At 35.9% G+C, this 23,859-nt stretch overlaps 1 protein-coding gene across 3 annotated transcripts in view; it reads right to left on the bottom strand.

The window, feature by feature from the left end:
- LOC306877384 (zinc finger protein GLI2-like) overlaps positions 1 to 19,655 on the bottom strand; it is an 87,644-nt gene extending 67,989 nt beyond the window's left edge. The window contains exons 1-2 of one of the 3 annotated variants that reach the window (XM_079429143.1): positions 19,271 to 19,655; positions 5,738 to 5,859 (exon numbers count right to left, since the gene is read on the bottom strand). In XM_079429143.1, coding sequence (XP_079285269.1) covers positions 5,738 to 5,852 — 115 coding nt within the window. In that variant the 5' untranslated portion in view covers positions 5,853 to 5,859; positions 19,271 to 19,655. Of the gene's footprint in view, positions 1 to 5,737; positions 5,860 to 7,134; positions 7,266 to 11,361; positions 11,423 to 19,270 lie in introns of those variants that run through there. The other 2 variants (XM_079429144.1, XM_079429145.1) reach the window with 2 other exon arrangements.
- Between the last annotated feature and the right edge of the window lie 4,204 nt (positions 19,656 to 23,859).

Below are 23,859 nucleotides of genomic sequence, written 5' to 3'. Positions count from 1 at the left end.
ACTTTAAATATTCCTCAGAACTCAGATGTTAACAGTATACATATATTATTCTTTATTTTCAAGCACACTAATGTTCGAAATACACCAGACATTTTTAACATCAAACTGTCGAAAAGTAAAAAGACTAAAACCCATGTGACCGAATTCAAGCAAACTCAAAAAAGAGAAAAGTGCACTGGACTTCCTCTTTCAGGTCTTGTTCCGTATGTAGGGCACAACTTCTCTGACTTTTACTTTCTTTAATGAGTGTGGAAGGGAACGGAGCTACTTCTTCGACTTCTTGATCAGAATCTCATGTTTTTCAAGTAGACTTTACGCCACAATCAAATGCCTGTGGACTCTCCGAAAAAACAAAATGAAGACATCCCCCTGCTTTCACTTACCATATCTAATCTTTAAATCCCCCTTTGGGGCTGGTCAGTCCCCCATGTGAAATTTAAGATGAGGAGAGCAGGGGGATCTTGGAAAGCCATTTACTTAACTGTTTATAAAAGCCACATGAAGGAAACTTTGCACAAATCCCGTTAACCACTGGTGAAAGAGCTTGTTTCCACACGGACCGAACGAGCAGCAAGTACAAGAGCGTGACTGGAAGCGAACACAATGGAAAGAAATATGAAGCAAACTATGCACCGACAGCAATAAAATGATCTCTTCGTTTTTTCTTGCCAAGATAGGACCAAGGCTAGGTGCTTTTACACCGTTTTGGGCAACTTTTGGGAAGCCGAACTGAAAGTATTTCCCACTCTAAAATGATATCAATCTTCTGCAAAGACTGCAGTCTGTTCCAGATAGTGGGCGGTCATACATCTGACAGGAAGAAAAAATTAGACTCAGTCAATAGGCCTTCCTGTAAGCTGTCTGCATGACTTCTCGGGTGTCGGACAATGGTGGGGTCAGTATTGACTGAGGTAGTTTCAAAACCAATACAAAGAGTAACTATTTGTTTCATACACTAAATTTGTAGGGTTTGCACTAGTTTAGTTCATGACACCATTATGACATTGTCAATGGTTGTGACACCAATGGTTTTAGCATATATAAAGACAAGACATAACTGAGTAAAGCCGGCTGCACACTGGACGAAAAGCACTGCAAATCTGGACAACTTCGTTCTCAAGTTCAAGGCGGCAGTCCAAAAAAGGGAATCTAATCACCATACAGGCCAAAGTTCACTTCAGGAATGAACAAAGCAGCATCGGTGAGAGGCACAGAGTAATGACTTGAATTTCATCACAAAAAGTTGTTATAAAGCTAAAAACAATTTAATATAAGTCATATAAGCTACTTTTTACAATATTTTTAAGTTGTTTTTCATAATTTTAGAGATTTTACAGAAAAAAAAACCTTCACATTGTTTCTTCCACAGAAAAAAAGAACAGTCACAAAACTTACTGTACTTTTAAGACATTACAAATCGGTAATTGTAAGACAAAAAACCTACAACACCAATATAAATGTGCCCTGCTCATGCTATCCTGTCAGAGATCCCCTTTCTCTGGACCAGAAAACCCACTGCAGCGGAAGGGCCTCATTTAGAGAAACATAAAGGCAAGACGGAGAAAAAAAAAAGAAGAGAATAAATCCCTTTCTCAGGAAGATTAGTGGCTGTCCCTTTAGAGTGGGCTGTGGATGGAGCAGCTTTTTAAGCCACATTTTTCTCTGCCAGTGGCTTGACCCCCGGTGCATTGCCTCTCTCCCCTGGGCTGCCCGCTGTACTGCTCTCTGCTCCTCCCACCCAGCCTCCCAACCCCTTCTTCACAGTCTCTACGGAGACCTACTCAGGAGGGATAAAGAAATACCTCTTTTTCTCTGATATGGTGGTGGAGACCAATCTAGAACCACTAAAGTAATGTTTCACTAATGCAAAAAAGGTGATTCTGGGCTGGAAAAATCCGCCTGCTTATATCGAACCAGGAACTAGTAATGTCACAGGGCAGGGGGCGGAATAACATCTTGAAAAAAATGTTACTTGAGCACCAAATCAGCATATTAAAAATGATTTCTGAAGGATCATGTGACAATGAAGACTGGAGAAACGGCTGCTGACAATTCAGCTTTGCTGTCACAGGAATAAATTACATGTTAAAATATATTAAAATAGAAAACGATTATTTAAATTTTTCATGATATTAATGTTTTTGTTGTATTGTGATTAAATAAATGCAAACTGACTTGCATTGGAATCATGTCAGGACAAACTAAATTTGAGAACTCTGGTTTAAAATTTGGCCTGAATTGGTGGGAAAGAATGTTTTGTGGTTGGAGGAATTTCTTTGCAGATTTTCCTTTGAAACACTGACACCTTTCCTCATTCCCGCTCTGTATCACGTACCTACACCGAGCACACGTTGTTTCGAGGTACTGAACAAAAGTTGGACCGTGCAGCTAATAAACCCTGCAGATCCCCTGTAATAACTAAACTGAGCTCAATAAAACAAATTCTGCACCATAAAAGTCTTAACAAAAGCTGTAAATAGATATAAAAGTGAGCCGAAACAAAAGGTATCGAATAGCTCAGAAATGCTTTAAATAAGTTGAGCCCTGCTCCTGGGGATCTATCACCCTGCAGGGTTCAGATCTTCGAACTCTAGTCAAACACACTTGAATCAGAGAATCCAAGTCTTCAGATTCATTGGCAATCACAGACAGGGTTTGAAAATAAATCATGCAGAGAGGCAGATCTCCAGACACAGGACTGAGTGCATGTGGTTAACTGTTCTAATGTTTTTACAGAAGAACTAAGAATTTTCTTCCTATATTGCATTAATTGCTTTTCAGAGTTTAAGGGTTAGTTTCCGTCATTTCGTTCCTTATGTTGTTTCAAACCAGTATGAGTGACTTTCTTCTGTTGAACACAAAAGCAGACTTTTTAAGGAATGTACTGGTCATTTTTTCAGTGAAATTACAATAAAATGCGAAACAGGAGCTTTCAGGATTCAAAAATGACTCAAAAGCACCATTTAAGTTGTTCATGCAATATTGTGCACTATATTTCATGTCTTCTGCATTCAAATTAAAATTTATGTTCTTAAAAATGGCCTGTTAAATGCTCAAAGATGAAAAGGTGAAGTATGATTTGAATCATTCAGACCAGTCTTGTACTGGATCAATGATTCATTGAAAAGATCCGACTAATAAGAATCATTAGTTCAAGAATTGGGCATCGATACTCATCTCATGAACAAGTTAAGGAGAGCTAGGTCAATTTTGATTTGTATGGACCATCTAAATTATAATATTTGCAGAAAGCTTCAGTAACCATTCACTGTAACTTCATGTAAAGAAAACAACCAGGACATCCTTTCATTTTTCTCCCTTTTGTGTTTCAAGAAAGAAAGAAAGAAAGTCACAGGTAAGGAATGACATGATGGTGACTAAATGATTAAGTTTTTTGATGAAACGTTCCTTTAATACTTTGTTTTATCCTTAATGAAAAATCATATTAACTGTAACACTAAATAAAAAAAAAAATACAGAGATCCTAGAGAAAAAAACAACTACACAGAGGTAATAATTATCCAACTGATAGGAGTTATCGGACAATACATACATACATAAAATGATGTATGCATAATTAAGGGACATATTTGTTGATTTATTCATTATTTTGGGTATGACGCAACACAGAATTGCAGTGTCAACAATAACCAGAATGTATTATAAAAAAGGCGATCATAATATCAAAGACGACTCTCAAAAAATCATTATCTTTATTTCTCTGGCAGGCCAATAGACTCTATTGGTGTCACACAACACTATTAAAGTATGTCATAGAATGAAAAACTACATTACCATCTCAGCACAGCCCCCGGCGGCCAAAAAACATGATGCTAACAAGCTCAGACAGCCATGATAAGTAATACATATCGTCTGGTCTCCAGTGGTGAGAACAAGGTCCTTCACTGTCATTGAGGTTTGTATTCAAAAACTAATAAACAACAAAACACAAAATAAATTACTATTCCTTGAGAATTTGTTTTCATTATACTTTTCAAGTTTCTAAATATGCAACGAACTCCTTTAACATTCATTATATTCCACAACAGCTTACACTGAGACAAAATATAACACCCTCACGAAGACTGGGCACACCGATGCCCTATTTCTCCTTTTGTCTTAAACAATTTATGATCATTGCTTTCTTATGGCAGGCCACCAAACCCCTCATTAAACAGTAAGATGCCATAATATGAGCAGGTCATTAGCATTTCAAAGGTCTTTCACCATCTTCATGTTTGTCAGATGGACAGCGGAGTCCACTGCTCTCCCTGAAGCTTTAAGAAATTTATAACATTTATACTCTGGAGGTAAGAACAAGGTCTTTCAACCTAGTTAGAGAAGGGTTTTCATCACACATTCACTGGCATCTTTTAAACATGTACAGCCTCTCGTCCATTCTCTTCACTCTTTCCTTCGCATCTTTGAGTCAACAAGTGATACATACATGAGCAAACCGGTCCAATATGCAATACATTTACATATTTGTATCTCAAACAATTTATGAACACGGTTTTTGTAATACAGCGTAATCAAGAGGTGTTAAAGGGTTGGTTGACACAAAAATGAAAATTCTGTCATTAATTACTCACCCTCATGTCCTTCCAAACCTGCATGACCTTCGTTCATCTTCGGAACACAAATTAAGATATTTTTTGATGAAATCCGAGAGCTTTCTGACCCTGCATAGACAGCAACAGGACTACCACGTTCAAGGCACAGAAAGGTAGTAAGGACATCATTAAATGGTTCAACCTTCATTCTATGAATATGAGAACTTTTCAGAAATTGTTGAATAAATTTGTTATTTTTGTTTTCTTTGTGCACTAAGAGTATTCTCGTAGCTTCATAAAATGAAGGTTGAACCACTGATGTCACATGGACTATTCTAACTATCTTTCTGGGCCTTGAATGTGTCAGTTGCGTTGCTGACTACGGAGAGTCAGAAGGCTTTCGGATTTCATCAACAATATCTTAATTTGTCTTCTGAAGATGAATAAAGATCTTACGGGTTTGGAATGACACGAGGGTGAGTAATTAATGACAGAATTTTCATTTTTGGGTGAACTAACCCTTTAATTATAATTGAAAATGAACATACTTTAATTGAAAATAAACTTATTTTTGCAAAATGTCAAAATTACTTTTAATTATGATTTTAAATATTTTTAATATCTACAACAATTTAAACTACTAGGCATATCAAATTGAATAATAATAATAATAACAGTTTCTAAAACAGTGTAGTTATTGTTAAGTAAAACTAAATATCAATTATAAATATTAAATAAAAATTACAAAATGCTGTCAAGTTTAGGTTGAAATAAAATTAAAACAAAATAGGGGCAATCTAATATATATTAAATCTAAAAAGAATAAATATAATGACAAATGCACAAAACTAAAATTAAAATAAAAACAGAAAATATCAAAATAAAAGCTCATAAAAAATATTATATTGTAACAGCATTGAATAGTACTAAAATAACAAATTTGATAGAGGTTCTCAAACACTCCTGCTTTCGGCATCTACCACCAGGGGCTAAATGAGTTGTGCTAACAAGCTAAACGTGGTCAGACAACTTAAACAGAAAAAAGCGCCACAAAAATGTTGTAAGTCAAACTATGAATGATCCTTACGCAATAAACCCGGGGAGGAAAGAAAGTAATTTAAAGGTGCATTGCCTTGTTTTTTTAACTAATGTAATGGGCAATTATCCATTTGAGATTACCGTACCTCGGGATGCTGTGGTCGGTGAGGGCTTTTTGGGAAGATCTGAGAAACTACTGCCATCCAGGCCTGACCCCTTGCATTCCTTCTTTTCTGTGGTGGTGGGACTCTTGGTCTCCATGATGAGCCTGAAAGACAAAAACAACAACTGATTTTTATCGTTCTTTGAGCTTTAATCGTGCCAGTCACACAAACAGATGAAACATGCAAGAGGTGTCACAACTGGACATGGATAATATTATTACTTCCCTCCAAAGTCCAAAAAATGCATGAAATCTTCCAAATGGTAATCGGACGGTGTGACAGAAATCTTTCCATTATATAAACTACAATCCTAAAGAAAAATCCTTCACTTGACTCCCGGCTCATGACTTGTCTGTTTATTTTGAGAGCTTAGAGGAGCCGTTGTAGAAATGCCATGTCACCAGAAGAGACAAAGCAGAGAGCGTGCGGAGAACCTCCTCTATGGCAGCTCTGTCAGAGCGCTCAAGTGCATGTGCTGAAGGCAGATGACTTGGCAGCACGCCGCTTGTTTAACTTTGTGTAACCTACAAGATTATCCTTGGTTCAGAGCAAACAGCGAGCGGTTTAGGATTGAAAAGAGGTCCAAACTGAGGCCATTCAGTCTCTGATTGTGGCTGCCCGTGTTGTTTGTTCTTCAGCAAATGAACAAGTACACTTTGCAAATTATGATGTACTCAGAATTAGTTTAAATAAATAGGGCAACAATAATTTTCACATCAACTCTCATATTATGTAACACAAATTGTAGTTAAACAAATAAATGTTGAATAGATCGAAGAGCTGGGTGATTAATCAAATGTTGTTTTCAATTATGATTTAGACTTGCTGTAAGACGATTATAAAAACAAGATCGAGATAAAATTGTATTGTGCAGCATTCTGTTTTGTGTTGATTCGAACCTCTATAAAAGTTTGAAAAGTTTTTAGTAGCTTGTGGAAGTGCATATTGATATTACATATTTTTTTGATTATTTACATTATTCAAATTTATATAGTTATTTATCTGTTATTTTTGTTTTAGTTGAATTATATAAATGTTTTTCCCATAATCAAGCAGCTATTTGGAAGCATTCCCCCTCAAATAAAAAATCAAAATTGGAAAATTGTGAGATCAAATTTAAAATAAAAAATACATTTACAACTATGAGATAAAGAACTCAGATTTTCATAAACTTTCAATTTTCCTTCATAAAATAAAAAAAACCTGCATTTTTCATGCCACAAGCAGCGAATATGGAAAATAACTAGCATATTAGTGTGCTGCAAAAGGAAAATTATGCATGCAAACTAAATGATGCTTTACTTTTGACCTTTTGAATGTTGTTTCTACATGCTAATCCAAAATATAATTTTCTTATGTTCAGCATCCTGTAAGAATACCTGTGGCCACATTCATCAGCCTTTTCTTGTGCCAGTCAAACATCCCTTTGCCAAGGTAAGCCGATTAGAGGTGGACTGTTGGAGTTGGCCAGCATCTGTCTCAGTGCTTGTTAGCCAAGAGGGTACATTTGCCATCCTGTCTCACTGACACCTCTTCATAATTTCCTTTGGAGATGCAACCAAACATTGTAGATGTCAAAGGATTCATTTATACATTAATAATGAGGCCTCCTAATGTTGCTTGTGAAGTCAGTGTTGTCATCAAATATACACAGGCCAATTATAACAACTGGGATATTTCTATATGTTTCTTATGGAAACCACCTTACAGGACTTAAGGTTTTTCTTGTTCCATATCATTAGCATGATTGTTATAAGAGAATGTTAAATGAAGTGAATCACTTTTGATGACATAAGTCAAACAAAAACATGCTATTACTGGCACTCGTCATCTTCATTTGCCAGTAACACCTATTACTGCAGCCAAATCTGCCTTGGAATCAACGCACGGTAACAATGACTCATAAATACCTGTCAAAGATGATAATTAATTATGTCAATGACATGCATCAGAAAATTTATTGTTATCGATATCTAGAGAGCAACGCCGATATAATATATAACTGATTATTTAAATAAACAAGCAAACCATCAATGCCATTCAAAAATTTGGGGTCGGTACAATTTATTATTATTTTTTTTTTTTTTAAGTCTCTTAAGCTCACCAAGGCTGCATTTATTAAAATTATTTATTAAAAATACAGTAAAACTAAAGTATTTTTTTTTATTTAACAAATTCACAAATTACAAACTTACATTTCTTACTATTATCAATGTTAAAAAAAACAGCTGTGCTGCTTAATAATTTTCTGTAAATCATAATTTTCAGGATTCTTTGATAAATAGAAAGTTCAAAAAGAACAACATTTACTTAAAATAGATTTTTTTTTAAACATTATAAATGTCTTTACTGTCACTTTTGACACCAATTGATTTGCATAGCCAATATATAAGTCTCCGTGCTACTCTTTTCTTGTCAAGGTCTGTCTAAGCCAAACTCTGACCCTTTGAGGAGAAGATCTGACAGTACAGGTGTGCGTAACCGAGTGGACAGGTGGCAGCAAGGGTGAAAAACGACAAGAAAGCTACTCTGTTCTTCTGCGTGGCTGCTTTGACAAATGCAGCATGTGAAAAGGATCAGAATCTCAGGTTCGCATGACAGAGGGGTGTGAGACCACGCAGGCTTGTGGGCTAATCCTCCATAGCCGCCCCCTACCGCATTACTCCACCTACTGCTGGGCCAGAAAGTTCAGTCGTGACCGTTCACAAAATCCCCCTTTGAACACTCCTGCTCACGGATTGACCGTGCAGACCACCTTAACAAATTCTCCGTAACAGATAATGATTAGAACTGAACAATTCCACAAAAGTACGCTGTAAGGGAAGAACAGAAGGAGGACATTTGATTCACTTTATACTTGTTGTAAATTTGATTTCCTTCCAGCAAATAGTTTGACAAAGGCAGGTGAAGTCAAGCAATAAAGCTGGACACAAACCACTTTATCTTCACGCAACTTTCCCTCCATTTAGAGGAATGCAATTACACCGACTACTTAACACCAGCAATTATGTGGAATCCCAAAGTGTCAAAAGTGTTTTTCTTCCAGGAAGCTCCATGAACTTTTCTTCATTTTTTCCCTGAATACATGACAGGCAGCTTTGACTGCTTCTTTCAGTGCCTGTAATCAGTCTGAAAGGAAGCAACAGGTGTGAAAAAAGACCATCAACCCCACAGGATTGGGAGGGTGAAAAAAAGGACAGGTCGACAAAAACCAGAGCTAATGAGAGCGAAAACCCCGTGGCCCTTCTGAACAATCAAATGGAGGCTGAAGAAACACCATGTACCGTCTTATACCGCTGAACATTTTCTATCAATAAGTGATGAGTGCAATTCTAGAAGCATCATAAGGTCTTAGCAGAAAAACAAACCACAGGACAGATACATAAATAAACAGCTAAATTAACAAATAAACACTTTCTGTATGCTAATGACATGAGCATGTTTGGTTTGGAGGCTCATGCCTTTTCAGCTGTGTTACGGCTTGCCTCACACAACACAATGGAATGCAAACTTCCTCTTATTTGAAGATCTCTCTAGTCTTCTTTGGCACCTTATCTTTTGCATTAAACCATGCTAAGGACATAAATGACCTCTGTGCGCTCATAAATGAATGAATGAATGAATGATGCATTTATATCGCGCTTTATTGTAAATGCAAGTGTGAATTGTATTCTCATTTCCAAGTGATTAGATAAGATTGTTTCCTTATACTTAATCTTAATTGTGTGTTCAGTGTCTGTTTGCATGTGGAAAGTGTTATCTTGTTATCCAGGAACATGGATAACATTACAAACATGAAGTGCATCTAATGTCATGAGGTCAACAGGGTCAGGCAAGTGACTTTAAAATGGTTATCAATAATAAATTACTAATTGCTTTCTCTATATTATAATGGTATCACTTTGCTAATTACTCCCACTGAGCTATAATTACATCACTCATTAAATCACTTTTAAGTGATGACTTTAACACACTACAACACCTTTCCATTATAATCAAAAGTGATAGTAACAGACATTTTAATGTTACAAATAATGCTCTGAAGTTTCCACAAACCTCTTAAGCAGCACAACTGTTTTTAACATTGATTAGAAATATTTATTGAGCATTCAGCTCTGCTTTTTCATGACAAGAATAAATAACATTTTGAAAATATATACAGTAGTTAAATACAAAATAGCTATTGTAAATCGAAATAATACTTCACAGTATTATTGTTTTTACTGTAATTCTGATCAAACGAATGCAGTTTCGGTGAGCATAAGAGACGTTCCAAAAACATTTATTTTTTTCCCTTTTTTCCGACCACGGAATTTTGAATGGTAGTATTTGTATGAAAGGACATTTTATATTAGACCAATAACTGTGCTTTTATGACTGATAAAGACAGTAATATCTTACAGTAAAAACAGTTAAAGTTGCTAAATTATTATGATCACAGTAACACTTTTTGTTTTTATTTAAAAAAAAAAAGAAAAAAAGTTTCCACGAAAATATTAAGCAGCACAATGTTTACCATTGATAATAAGAAATGTTTCTTGAGCATTCAGCGCTGCTTTTTCATTACAGGAATAAATAACGCTTTGAAAATATATTAAAATACAAAACAGCCATTTTAAATCATAATAATATTTCTAATAATATATTACTGTTTTTTTGATCAAATGAATGCAGTTTCGAAATCATTCCAAAAACATGACCGACCACAAAATTGTGAATGGTAGTATATGTATGAAAGTATATTTTATATGAGAACAATAACAGTGCTTTTATGACTGATATAGACAGTAATATCTTACAGTAAAACTGTTAAAGTTGCTAAATTATTATGATCAGTTTTTTTAAATAGTAAAATGTTATCACATAATGCACCATTTAAAAAAAATATGAAAATACTGTTAAGTAAATTTTACCTAGAGTAGATCTTGGTCAGGTAAAGTTAGAATGCTTTTTACAAACAATATTTTATTCCATTCTAAAAACACACAATGAAGCCTTATCATTGAAGTATGACTCTAAATTCACTATTTTCAAAACTAAATGTGCTTGATTCTTGCTCTCCACTGTTTGAATGCCAAACAAACCATTTTCACATACCTTCTTCATTTTTCTTTGATGTTTACTGTTCATAAGCATGTATGAATTAACTTGTTTTAACAATGCTGCACATACTTTCTCACTATTGACCTTCATAACAACCATGAATATGAATGAACAGAGGTCAGATGTTTAAGAGCAAATCAGCAGAACTACAACATCCTCCTCTGAACACTGACAGACCTGATGAGTTGGCATGCAGATATACCCCGCTGACCAGCAAGTAAAACGTCTGAAAGACCAAAGGATGACCTTACCCATCCCCCCCAACCCCTAAACCCCTGCATATATGCAATATCCTGTGGGTGATCTCTTTGTCCTCCTAAAAATCTGAAACAGATGTTGACTTTACAACCAAGTCTATCGTTTAAGAAAGCGTCTCAGCGAGGGTCAAAGCGAAGCTCTGTTGAGTGTGCTGAGAATGTAGTTGTATATGTTTGTGCACCTAATTAAATCATTATGAGAGCTGTGTTTATACTATAAGTGTTTATAAATAAGGTGAGGCTTACTGAGAGGATACTTTAACAGAGTGTAGTGCAGCTGTTGCGTGTCACATCACAGATCTCAGGAAAGAATTTGCTCTCTCTGCACACCATTTGCTCGGGTCACTAAACCAAATGGGTAGTTAGTGCTCTCTTGCTACAGGCCCAGCTGTCATCCCTCCATCTGTCCTCCCAGAAAGAAACAGACACAAATGTTAATTACATGCTTGTGAAGGCAATTATAGTTGTGGTGTAATGTAGTTTCAACGTAATTAGCAGCTAACTTACTAAATGGGACGTATTTTATTGTACAGTTTGGCTCGGCAGCTTGAGGGTGTTCTGTATCATTATGGGTAAATATCATTTAGTGCAAGGAAACATTATGAATGCCAACCGCATGACCAGCACATGGCTGTTTTTGTGATTATGCATGTTTTTAAAAATCCAATGTATTTTAACAATTGTTACAATTCGTTTTGTAATAAGTCAATAACTTTGAAGGCCTAAACCTACAATAATTAAATAAAAATAATGACTTCATAAAACAAAAACAATCATAATTTAAGTCCTAAATTTATTGTTGTACACTGTACAAAAAAATCTGTAGTTTTTACAAAATAATTTTCAAGAATATTTTTGTAAAAAAATACATAAAAACTGTAAACACATTTACAGAACAAAACTGTGCATTTTACAGTATAAAACTGTAATTTACAAACACAGAAATTTGAATGTGAACCAGTAAATTGTACACTGTACAAAAAATTCTGTAGTTTTTACAAAATAATTTAAGAATATTTTTGTAACAAAATACAGAAAAACTGTAAACACATTTACAGAACAAAACTGTGCATTTTACAGTATAAAACTGTAATTTACAAACACAGAAATTTGAATGTGAACCAGTAAATTCAACAACACACGCTGCTATTAAAATCTGTTTTGTACCTTTAACAAACTGACAACCATCATAATAATGCAGGTGGCAAAAGAGAAAGCCACACGAAGCTCATCACAAGTAGCTTCATCATCAGCAGAAGTAGATACTAATATATAGAAGGTGCACAAGAGTCATTCATGCAAACACAACACCATCATGGTAACACACCTGATACTTAAATAATGCAATAAACTTTCATTAAACAACAGATGTAACAAAGCCAAAATGCACATAACTGATAACAAAAACTATTAAAAAACATAATTATTTAAACAAAATACTTTCAAATGTGGAGTGTCATGCAGGGAATATCAAGTTTATGGTTTTTGACTGTAAATTATACATTGATCTGTTATTTTTTACTTCTAAAAACTGTACAAATCAACAGCATTTTACTGTAAAATTACATAAAATGTCTGGTTAGATCTTTTAGTTTTTCCCTGTATATAGTACGGGAACTTACTGTAAACCTATTAACAGTTTTTTTTCCGCAGCGTTTCTTTACAGTTAAAATTACACTTATTTTTTTTACAATGCATTGCTTTTTTCTTTATGAATTATTTTCTGTATTTATTTTTAACTTTATATTCTTAACTTTTATTCTAGCTTTTTATTTTTATTTATTTATACATTTATACTTTTTTACAAGTTTGATCCTCCATAAATATTTAGCCAAAAAAGTAAAATAGTCAATTTAGTAATACATAAATACATACATAACATCACCGAAGGATGGTATAAAATCACTGTGGTTCATGACCTCAAGTGTGTTTCTAAAATAGCAAAAAAGCAATATGATAAAATACAGAAATGCTCAATTTATTATTTATTCATATTATTATATAGTAATATAGTTATTTAACCTAAATGTAGTCTATTTATGGTTGCAGTGATCATAGAATTATCAGCATTTCATTTATCAGCAAGCATGGCACATCTGATCAGGATTTAGAGCTAGAACTATCCAATTTATCATTTCACAGTTTGGTTTATGAGCTACATGCACAGTCTTATCTTGAAAATATCAGTCCATCATTCTTCTATATAAAGTCATCCCTGAACCCTGAGGTCCACGCATCTCCTCAGTTCAAAAAGTGTGAGGCTTCTCTGTTATCTTGGTCTTTCTGATGATTTCTTCATGGTGTCGGCATGTGTGAGCCTATTTTACAGTTCTTTTTTTGTTGTCTGTTTTGCAAGTCAGTGGTCTGTCAGCTGTGCAGGGGTCCGGAGGGTGGAGACACACTGGTATCTGTAACGTGTGATGGTGTTTGTGTGGATTCCTAACTTTCCCAGCTGCTTTACACCCTGACACTTCGTCCATCTGTGAGTTGGCTGTGATAACCAACTGGTCAATTAGAGACCTTCAGTTTATTGTCAGCACTATTATAAATATCAATTTGAAATATCAGGCAAAATACAGATTCTTTACTCACCCTCATGTTGCTCCAAACCTTTTTTCTCATAAGTTATTATGCTTATAACAACAACAGTTTATAGTGACCAGGAGCTGTCAAGCACCACAACTACAAAAAGGATGATAAAAGAGGTCCAAACAAAGGTTTTGCGAAGCCATTCAATAGAGTGCTTGAAGCATGACAAAATTGTGTAGGCCATTCCGTAAGTTTGCATCACTCTGGTTCCCTTCACAAAAAGCCAATAGGACTTTTCTATTGGCTTTTGGATTACTGCAGAAAATAGGCTCTGTGACCAACAAAGGTTTATGATTCTTCCACGTTTTGATCAATGTAATCTTCACAAATGTACACAACTTTTATGAATTTTGAAGCCTAAACAAAAACATTGCCAGACGTAAAAAATCTATCCAACGAAAAAATTACATCACTGTCGAATGATTTCAATGTTACCACCACTAAGCCTCTGACAAATCTTATAATCTTTATTTAAAATCAACAAGCTGGGAAGTTTGAGTTGGAATAGTTTGAAAGCACAAACAATATCCCAGACAACCTCTGTAATCCCATTTAGCCACTTTTTAGCTATGGCCTTTTTCAAGACACAAAAATGGTTAATAAAAATCATGAGCGTGGCATTACTGATGTATTTTATGTCGCTGTGAAAATATCTTGGGCTTATGTTAACCACAGACTTTCTTTTAGCCATTTAACCAATAACCCATAATTGATGCTCATTCGTTTCCAGCTTTTCAGATCGACAGCTTCAGCACTCTATTGTTTGGAATATAGAATAGACCAAAACCGAACATTGTTATGCACAAAATAATGACAGAAATTTCCCTTTTCATGAAAGTTTCTAATCTTCGAGACGCTCTGTGTTCTACAGATCCCAATGTGGGGAGTCATATATTTAAGCTACACCGGGAATTGCGAGATGATGACAGGGACACACATGATCCTTATCCAACACAGCGTAGTAAGAGAATTCCACAGCGAGCGCGGCACAGCCTGGCAGAGGGCCAGCACGGCGTTCAGGGAGAGGCCACGAGCGGGATTGGACATGTGTGTCGGGGGAACAGAGCGGGCTGATTGCTAAAGATTACCACATGGCTTCTCCTTGCTCAACACATCCAGCTCGTCTTCCAGTCTGTTGGAAAGGAGTCTGTGGCCTGGCAGAGATTCAGCACTCCTCTTTGGATCTCCCTGCTCATCCTATGGAATGCAATGAGACTGATCTATCTGTCCACTCCATTCCTGGCAAGTCTGGTCAGGAGCTGGGAGGCCGCCTGATAAATCACAAGTCCCTAGCATCGACTTCTCCGTTTCCACTAAGTCCGGAAACAGAAGACTACCTCGGCGAACCGCCGGTGGCCTCTGTGCACTTCAGACTCACTTTCTGCATCCGATTAGCTCTGACAACAAACAATTGGAACAGTGTGCTATTGTTTGAGCCTGTGACAGTGAGAGGGTAAACTGCGACTGTGAAGATGATACAATAACTGTAATAACGATACAGGCAGCCGCTGTGAACAGGTTCCCATAATGGAGAACTGGATAGCCTGTCAGCAGCCCTTCAGGAATGAATTAACTAGCACATCAAAGCTAACCCTCAGAGGCCACAGTGTCACACGGTACTTTGATTTAGCGCTGGCTGTTGACTTGATAGTAAGCTGGATATTAGGCCTATCCTGACACACACAGGTTTATATTCTGTCCTCCTTCTTGAGAAGGATATCAAGTAAAACTTCTACAAACTCAGTGGTTCACAAACTTTTCAGGATAAGTACCGCCTTTGATCAAAAAAAATAAAAATTCAAGACAGTGATGGGATTTGTAAAGAATTTATAGATTCCTGTTCTGGGTTTTTTATTCATATTAATAGTTCCGGTTCCTTAACAGCTTCATCAATGATTCTTTTAGTAGCTTCAAGAAGTATTCAGAAAAAAAGAAATGTCATTCCACCGATAAATAGTGAGATAATTTCAGTAATGAATTAAAAAACACATTTTAATTGAGTTGTCTCGGAATTTTTAAAAATGTGTACCATAAATGACACCTCGTCATTTGAATAACCAGTAAGCATGTGTTTGATTCAGTAAAAAAATGGACTCAAAGTCATTCATTTCTGGGAATCGGTCTACACTAACTACACTTTATGTTTCTGATTCACTAACAAGAACCGACTCAGAGTTATTTGATTGGGAATCAATCCACACTGTTTACATAATTTACTAAGAAGAATTGATTCAGAGTCACTTGCTTGAGAATTTGGCTACACTAGTTGCACTACATGTTTTTGATTTACTAACAATAACTAAATCATTAGAGCCACTCTTTCGAGAACTGAACTACAATGTTCACAACAAGTATAATGTATATTTGTATTCTTTGGACTTTTTTAGTGCAAGAATGTCAATGTGGTGCATGGACTTTGATTGCTCCTGTATAACATTTTATACAGATCATACATTAGAAAAAACACTGAAAAACTTAAATAAGCTAAAGCAAAGAAGTACTATATTGAGTCGTGGGAAACTCCTATGCAGTTTGAGAACAACTGAACTCATTCTGACCGTTATCTACATATAATTCCCAGTACCACAGCTTGTTTTCATGTTCTATGGATATCCCAACGTACTCAGCTGTCCCTACACCTCATCTAAAATTCAAATACAGACTTGTAATTTTGGTTGAGCATGATGTTTATTCATGGTCAGCTAATAAAATAAATTTAGGTCCGTCCTCCACATACTGTGTCTGGAGGTTTGCATGAATCGCAGGTGGACGTGCGGTTTGGGAAACGTTACCCGTTCACTGTGTACAGAGTCATAACTATGGCAAGTCAAATATAACTTAATGTAAACAATATACATTTCAACTGTTCGTTTTCCAGCTGTTCTTTAAACAGTGGCCCGCCAGCCCACAGCACAAAGGAAATGAAAGAGTGCACGTATGAGAGCGAAAAAAATGCAAAGGAGAACTAAGTAGAAGGTTTATAGCTTAACAGGCCTCAAAGGTGAACGGTATTCATGCCCATGTACTTTCTTTACCCACACATGAGCATGCATTACACCAACAACTTTTTCCAAATCCATAGGGATCTGGAATTCATATAAAATGCATTGATGCATTATTCAAAATAACACATATGGTGAGTCTCCAGCATATGTAAAAGATCAACTAGTCCCTCAAAATGAATACTTGCTATTTCTTCTAAGGCACTAGGACTCTTTGTAATGGGCCTTATTTCCTTTAAGCTTGGCAAAAGTTGCCACTGACTAATGAGGTCAATCAATCAAATTCTGGCCTTTCGCTGATTTGCCATATGCTACTTAATGGCTTAGTAAAGTCTTATATACATATATAAGATTGTGTGTGGTTTCATGGGTATCTTTTATTAAAAACAGTACAGGCTAAACAATGCCCTGATAGTTGCATGAGAGAACAAAAGAGAAAAAAAAAAGTGAAGGACCCAATCCACACTCATAAACCGGATGTGATGTGATCCTAATTAACCCCAGGCACTTGTGAGAGAATGAGGCGGATGTCTGGAGGGGTGTCCGACACCAGCTACTAAAATGCAGGGATTGTCCCGTGTCCTATGGGCCAAAGCCAAGGAGATGGGTTTCAAAGAACAGCCTTTGAGAGGGCAAATGAATGTAAGCAGCTACCACTTCTCTCATCTGTGTTTTCTCACCACACTGCCCTCATCTTCAATTCCGAACGACACTAGAAACACGGCACACAAACTTGAAACACAGCTGTCTTTCACAGCACTTGTAATGGCCATTAAAGTCTCATCAATTCACTTTGAGGCACAAGTGTACTTCAGGCACTCTTGCTTGGCGATAAAGAGATTCAAGGTCTTGCCTGAGACACAGTGTTGACCAAGATATAAAGTGTAGGTCTAGTTCAGCTCTTTGAGATTCAAGATGGTTTGAGTTGCGCCTTTTTCACTTGATAACTAATTAATTTAGTTTGCTGAGGATGTACAATAAAATAACTGCATTTGTATTCTCAAGAAAATGACAGTGATTAAAAAAAGCAAATGTAAAAAATAAATAAATCTTTCCAGAAATTTCCTTGATGTTTTCTATCCTAACAGTAGAGGCATTTCTAAAACTTTTCCCTTCAATGTCATCACATTGTCTTGGCTCACCCTTGGCCGGTGCATGTGCAATGTCATTCAAGCACCCCCTTTATGAGCATTTGTTCAAATCTCCCGCGGAATTCCAAGGCTGAACAGCCCTGATTTAGGCAGCAGGACAAGAGGGAAATGTGTGAAAATGTGCAGAGCTGCAAGGAAGGGAAGATGAAAGTGACATAGTCGACCCATGTTTCAGAAGCTGATGACCGTAGCCCAAACCAGGCTGAATAATCTGAATGCACCATCATTTTTTCCCCTTTTTGAATCCTTTCACTCGCTTTGCCTCTGACTGCTGGCGCTTCTCATTCTACACAATGGGAAATTCACTAAGACCTTTTATTCTTATGCTAATGCTCTCAACTGGGCATCACATTAAATTTAACACATGCACACACTTTTTTGTTTTTCAGGAAAACAAGGCACACTCTTGCCGCACTTTTTTGTCAATCCTGTAAACACACAAAGTGAAATTTAGATAATACCTAAATTCTTTGCAATATTTTTTTTTTTGTAAAAAGTTAGTGCCAACTAGTTAGGCTACTTGAGATTGTGTGTCAACAGAAAAAGCAAAGAAAAAAGAAATGTGCTTGGTAAATTATAGACATGCATAATATATTTGAAAAATCTTCTTTGGGAACTTACTTAGATACTTGCTTACATACAGCCTGTAGTCTGATTGCCAACGACTCTTTTGAACCGGTTCTTTTGAAGTGAATCAAAATCATAGTCTGATCCTGAATGAATTACACATGATTTAAAAACAAACAACGCGACAAGTGAGGTTTGATTTCAGAACAAATTACTGTTAGGAGCTTATAAATCAGTCGGTTAGGCTACTTAATCTAATTCACTTTCTAAACCACATTTTGTCGTGTTTGGACTCGAAATAAATCAGCTGTTAGGCTACTGATGTACTGTTAGGCTGTTGTATTTAAGGCTAAAAAGAAACTTCAATCTAAGCGCCAACGTGAAGTTATAGACATTGCATTTAGTTAGCTATAGTATATTTAGATTGCATGCGTCTGTCTGTGATGTTTTATATCTCAAATCATCTGGTGGCAGATAGTAAATGAAGCCTAAGTTTCCATTTCTTCATTGAAAAACTAAATGAATCTTTAAGAACCGCAACCGTTCAGAAGAATCGGAAACGGAATCACCAAATTCTTTACGATTCCCATCCCTACCTGGGACACTTGTTAAGATTGCTCAAGTCAACTAAATACACTAACGTTGCTTATGAAAAGTAAACTGCCAAATCCTTTTCTCGTCAGCTTGGATATATTGCATCTTATGTTATATTCCAATACAGCATTGATGTCGCGACATTCAAAACAATTGAGAGAGAAAACGAAATGTAAACTCTGTTCCCGTGAAAGCTGCACGCACACCGTGTTTGCTAACTTAAGAGTAGATCATAACGAAATACATATTTACCTTTTTTGATGCTGTAAAGTTCGTCAGTTGCTCAGTTGTCCAGCGTGCATCCGAAAAACAAGGTAATTGTAGTTAAAACAGAAATGGTAAAAGTGCCTTGGATTCTGTCACGAAACTCCATCAGCGAATTATTTTTGTTTCATTGTATCATTCGCGGAAGACGAAGCGCTACAGTTGCATCTCGCAAACTTTGACGATCCATCATACACGTGACTTCACAAGACTGTAGTTACTCGAACATTAAAAAGTCATTTAGCCGTCAACACGGCAGAAATTTACCCCCAAGCAAGTTTGTTGAATCGTCAGATGTGATGTGCGGTGGGAGATCTGTTGGCGTGATTTGTTTTCAATCCGATCTGCCCTCCTCTATCTCCACTTCTCCCCCCAGTTCTTTGAGTTTTGGGCCACTCTCTTCACCAGATGGGCCGGGTTACATCAAACCAAAGGTAGTGGAAGCTTAAGAGGAGTTTGCTTTCAAGTTTCACTGGAGATTTGCAAAACCTTTGCATAAGAATATGTTGTATGGTTCTGAGTGACTCTTTGAGCAGTTTAAGGTTTGTTGAAATAACACTTTTCTCTTTATTCTTTTTTTTTTTTAAAGGGCATTCATATAGCCTACCTAGTGTGTTATTAATTCATAATTTTACACTATTAAAATATCCCAACATTTTTTCCTGCCTAATTCACTTTTCCACTCTTTTTCCACTCAAAACTTCCTAATTATTAAAAAAAAAAAAAAGTCTAAAAGTGCAATGAACTGTAAAAAAAATCTAACTGTGTTTGTGTGTGTTTATTGCTATTAATGTATATGGATAAATTATAAGCATACATCTTCGCTCACGTAATTAACTAAAATAAACAAAATAAACTAAAAATCTTTGTTTTCTTGTTTGTGGTTGATGCTCTCCATCACACTGCAGATTACAAAATGCATATCACACTACCAGTGATTCCAGCTGAAAAAAAGAAAGAAAACTGGTTAAACCAACCTAAGCTAGTTTGTTGGTCTTAGCTGGTTCAAGATGGTCTCCTAACTAAGCCATGCTGACCTCAGGTGGTTTATCTGGTAGGTCAGCTGGTTTCCAACCACTACAAACCCATCAGTCTGGTTCAAGATTTTTTCAGTAATAATGTATTTTGCCAAACGATTAACACAATGCAATGACACCTAGTGGAGAGGTGGAGAAGGTTTGTATGTTGGACTGGTTCAGTTGCTGTAATGGGTTTTTCCTAGCAGGATTGCAAAATATTTACATATGTATAAAATTACTAAAATGAATAAATAGAAAAAAAAAAAAAAAAAAAACGAATAATTTTTAACCTCTTGCCAATTAGGTTAAACTCTCACTGAGTAGATAACGCTCAAAAGACATAGTATAGAAATTAAAGGAATAAAAAATAAAAGAGATAAATCAAACTATTATTTTTACACTTGCAAAATACATATTGTAGGCAAATTATATGCTTTCATAAAGTACATTACGTAAAATACATTGAATAAGACATTTGGTTGGAGGCTATGCTGGAGTAGACAGATACAAGTGCAGCTTTGAAAATATATAAATATGTATATATATTTTAAAAAGTTGATTCCTTAACTAACGTAAAAAGGAACCCTTTACATCAAACAGGTTTCTTGAATTATATTTCATCAAAACTTATTAACATGCCTTCTGAAATGCATGCAGGCTGGTTTTTGCAAAGTTTCATCTCTAAATGGGATCCCTACCCTCTTAAAAATAAAGGTGCTTCACGATGCCATAGATGAACCTTTTTTGTCTAAATGGTTCCATAAAGAACCTTTAACATCTGAAGAACCTTTCTGTTTCACAAAAGGTTCTTTGTGGCAAAAGAAGGTTCTCCAGATTATAAAAACGTAAGAAAGAGATGGTTCTTTAAAGAACCTTTGACTGAATGGTTCTTTGTGGAACCAAAAATGGTTCTTCTATGGCATCGCTGTGAAGAACCTTTTAAGCACCTTTATTTTTAAGAGCCTTCTTAAAATATCTGTTGACATTAGTTTCCTGACTCGCATAGCCCCAAACCAAACATTTTGCTTTCTAAACATGACTGTTGTCATTCAGGCATGCATCAAATTTTGTATTAAGCAAAAGGCAGACTGTGCATGTTATTGTCTGTGCATGTTGCACATTTATTTCTGAAGTTTTGAATGAATGTTAATATAAAATATAAAGTAGAGAGACTCCATCTGGATGCTTGCAATTGATTTATATCTGTAGGAGTACATTCACCTTTTCTCAGATAACTACAGTGTATCTAGATGTGTCTGTAGCAACAGCAACAAAATACCAATGGAGATAACTCCATCTAGTGGTACACATTCTGGCTCAAATTCAGTCCAGATGTTTTTACATTAACAGACTATTACGACCTTTAGATTTTTTATTTATTTATTTGTGCTTAATTTGTTTATTTGTTAACTGCATATTTAATTCATTGTAATGTTAGTATGGAAGACGTTCTGTCATCTTTACTATTAGGCTACGCATTTTCCAAGATAATTTCATCAGTTCATATATGAATATATATGCCAAATATGAACAACAGTAGGTCTACTACCTCCAGGTTTACATTCATAACTAAAGTCTTAAAATACTGCAAAACAAATATGTAAATACCTTAGTTTCTGGCTATTTTAATTGTGTTCTTTTATTTTTAAAGCATGTTGTTGTCAATTCGTTTGTGGAAGATTCAGCTTATTAAACGCCACATGAAAAGGTAGGCCTATGTGTGCTACTACGTTTCACAAAAGTTTCAAATAAGTGGAAAAATTAGAGTCAAACTGGAATGATTGAAAATATTGAATGTTTTGTGTTCTCATTTCGTGTTTTAGCTGAATTTTGATTGTTGATAAGTGTTTGTATTTGAAAGCTCTTGGTCAAAACTAACAATTATTTTCAAACCAAGAACACTGATCAGAACTCATGTTTATCATTTTGGTTGGGCCTAACCAGGAAATATTTACTTTCCCTTGTCTTTTCAAAGAGCATCATGTAAATATTTAAAGAAAACTTAGACTCTGATTCATATAACAACCTCTTTTTGAACTATGTACATTTGCCTTTTAAGTAGTAGTTTTAACTTTATTTTAGGAGTGCTCTTGTTTGTATAAATTTAAATTGGCATTGTTTTCTTTTTAATGTGAATAAATAAATGGTTGAATGCATGTTGAGGTTGGTCATGCTGGTGGATTATTGAGATGGAGGGCGCATCATGTCTAGACTTTCTTTGAACCCCAAAAGTAATACCCATCATTTTACAGCCCTATCGATGTTATCACAAAGCAAGTCTAACATTTTCTTGCTAAAGTTTCCATGAAACGAACGGAAAAGCCATTCAGAAGGTGGTGATTGGGTGGTTTGTCGTGGGAAGGCTTTTTTTTTTTTGACCAGTGTTGCCACTTCAAAGAACAGGAAAATTGTGGGGGTTACAGTGACCTCCACTGACTCATGCCCATGGTTTGCCTTGGTCTCCCTTTAATTTTTTCTGTAGTGCACAAAAGAAGATATTTTGAAAAATGTCTTAGTGCTTCAAAGAAAGTCAGTGGCGTCCAATGTTGTTTTGTTGTAATTTTATGTTGCTTCTACGGAGGAACGTTTTTCCATTTCATTAAATGGCAAGGCTTGGTTCTATGCATCGATTGTTGTTTCCATTTTGATATTTGGGAGGCAAATGAACATGAGGCTGTTGGGATGAAGTTTAAGCAAGACTAAATGATTGGAGAATTCTGACTTATGTGTCCAGAGAGTCTTTCACTGTAAGATCCAGTTATGATATTTTGATTAGACACAGTGACAAATTGAAAAATAAAGAAATATATTATTCATAGATTAAAGGGATAGTTCACCCAAAAATTAAAATTCTGTCATTTATTACCCACCCTCATGTCGTTCCAAACCCGTAAGACTTTTGTTTGTCTTCGAGAACACAAATTAAGATATTTTTGATGAAATCCTTGAGCTTTCTGATCCTCCATTGACAGCAAGGGTCCTACCACAATTAAGTCCCAGAAAGGTTCCAAGAACATCGACAAAATATTCCATGTGACATCAGGGGTTCAACCTAATTTTATGAAGCTACGAGAATACTTTTTCTTGCACAGAATTTGGGTGAACTATCCCTTTAATTGATTACAGTTAATATCTTGTTGATTGTCTATACGTTGTTTCTCTGACAGGGCACTTATTCTGATCTTGTCTGAGGGCCAAAATGAGTATGGGGCCGTGTATGCCTGATGTCTGACCCTAGATGCTATCTAGTGCTAAATATGTTTGTGCCAGGCAGGCGACACTCATCTGTGACTCATAAACGACTCTTTCCTCCATGTCGTGCTAGCAGTGCCTGTGCCAGAGCACGCGACCCGACCATAATATCCTCTCTGCTAATGACAAACTTACGCTTCCAGAGAGAAAAAAAAATTAAAGGCCTCTGAAGTGGGACGGTGACCTGGAAAAATGCCTCCGGTTTTCCCGTAATGTGTGGTTCTTTGCGGTTTGGCCAGCTTTTTAGTTTAATGATAGATATGTTTTATCACTACTTTGAGAACCTGGATGAAGTGAGTGCCACAG

This window comes from Barbus barbus (assembly GCF_936440315.1).
Source record: "Barbus barbus genome assembly, chromosome: 11".
Taxonomy (NCBI): Eukaryota; Metazoa; Chordata; class Actinopteri; order Cypriniformes; family Cyprinidae; genus Barbus; species Barbus barbus.
This window is presented reverse-complemented; position numbering and strand designations above follow the sequence as displayed.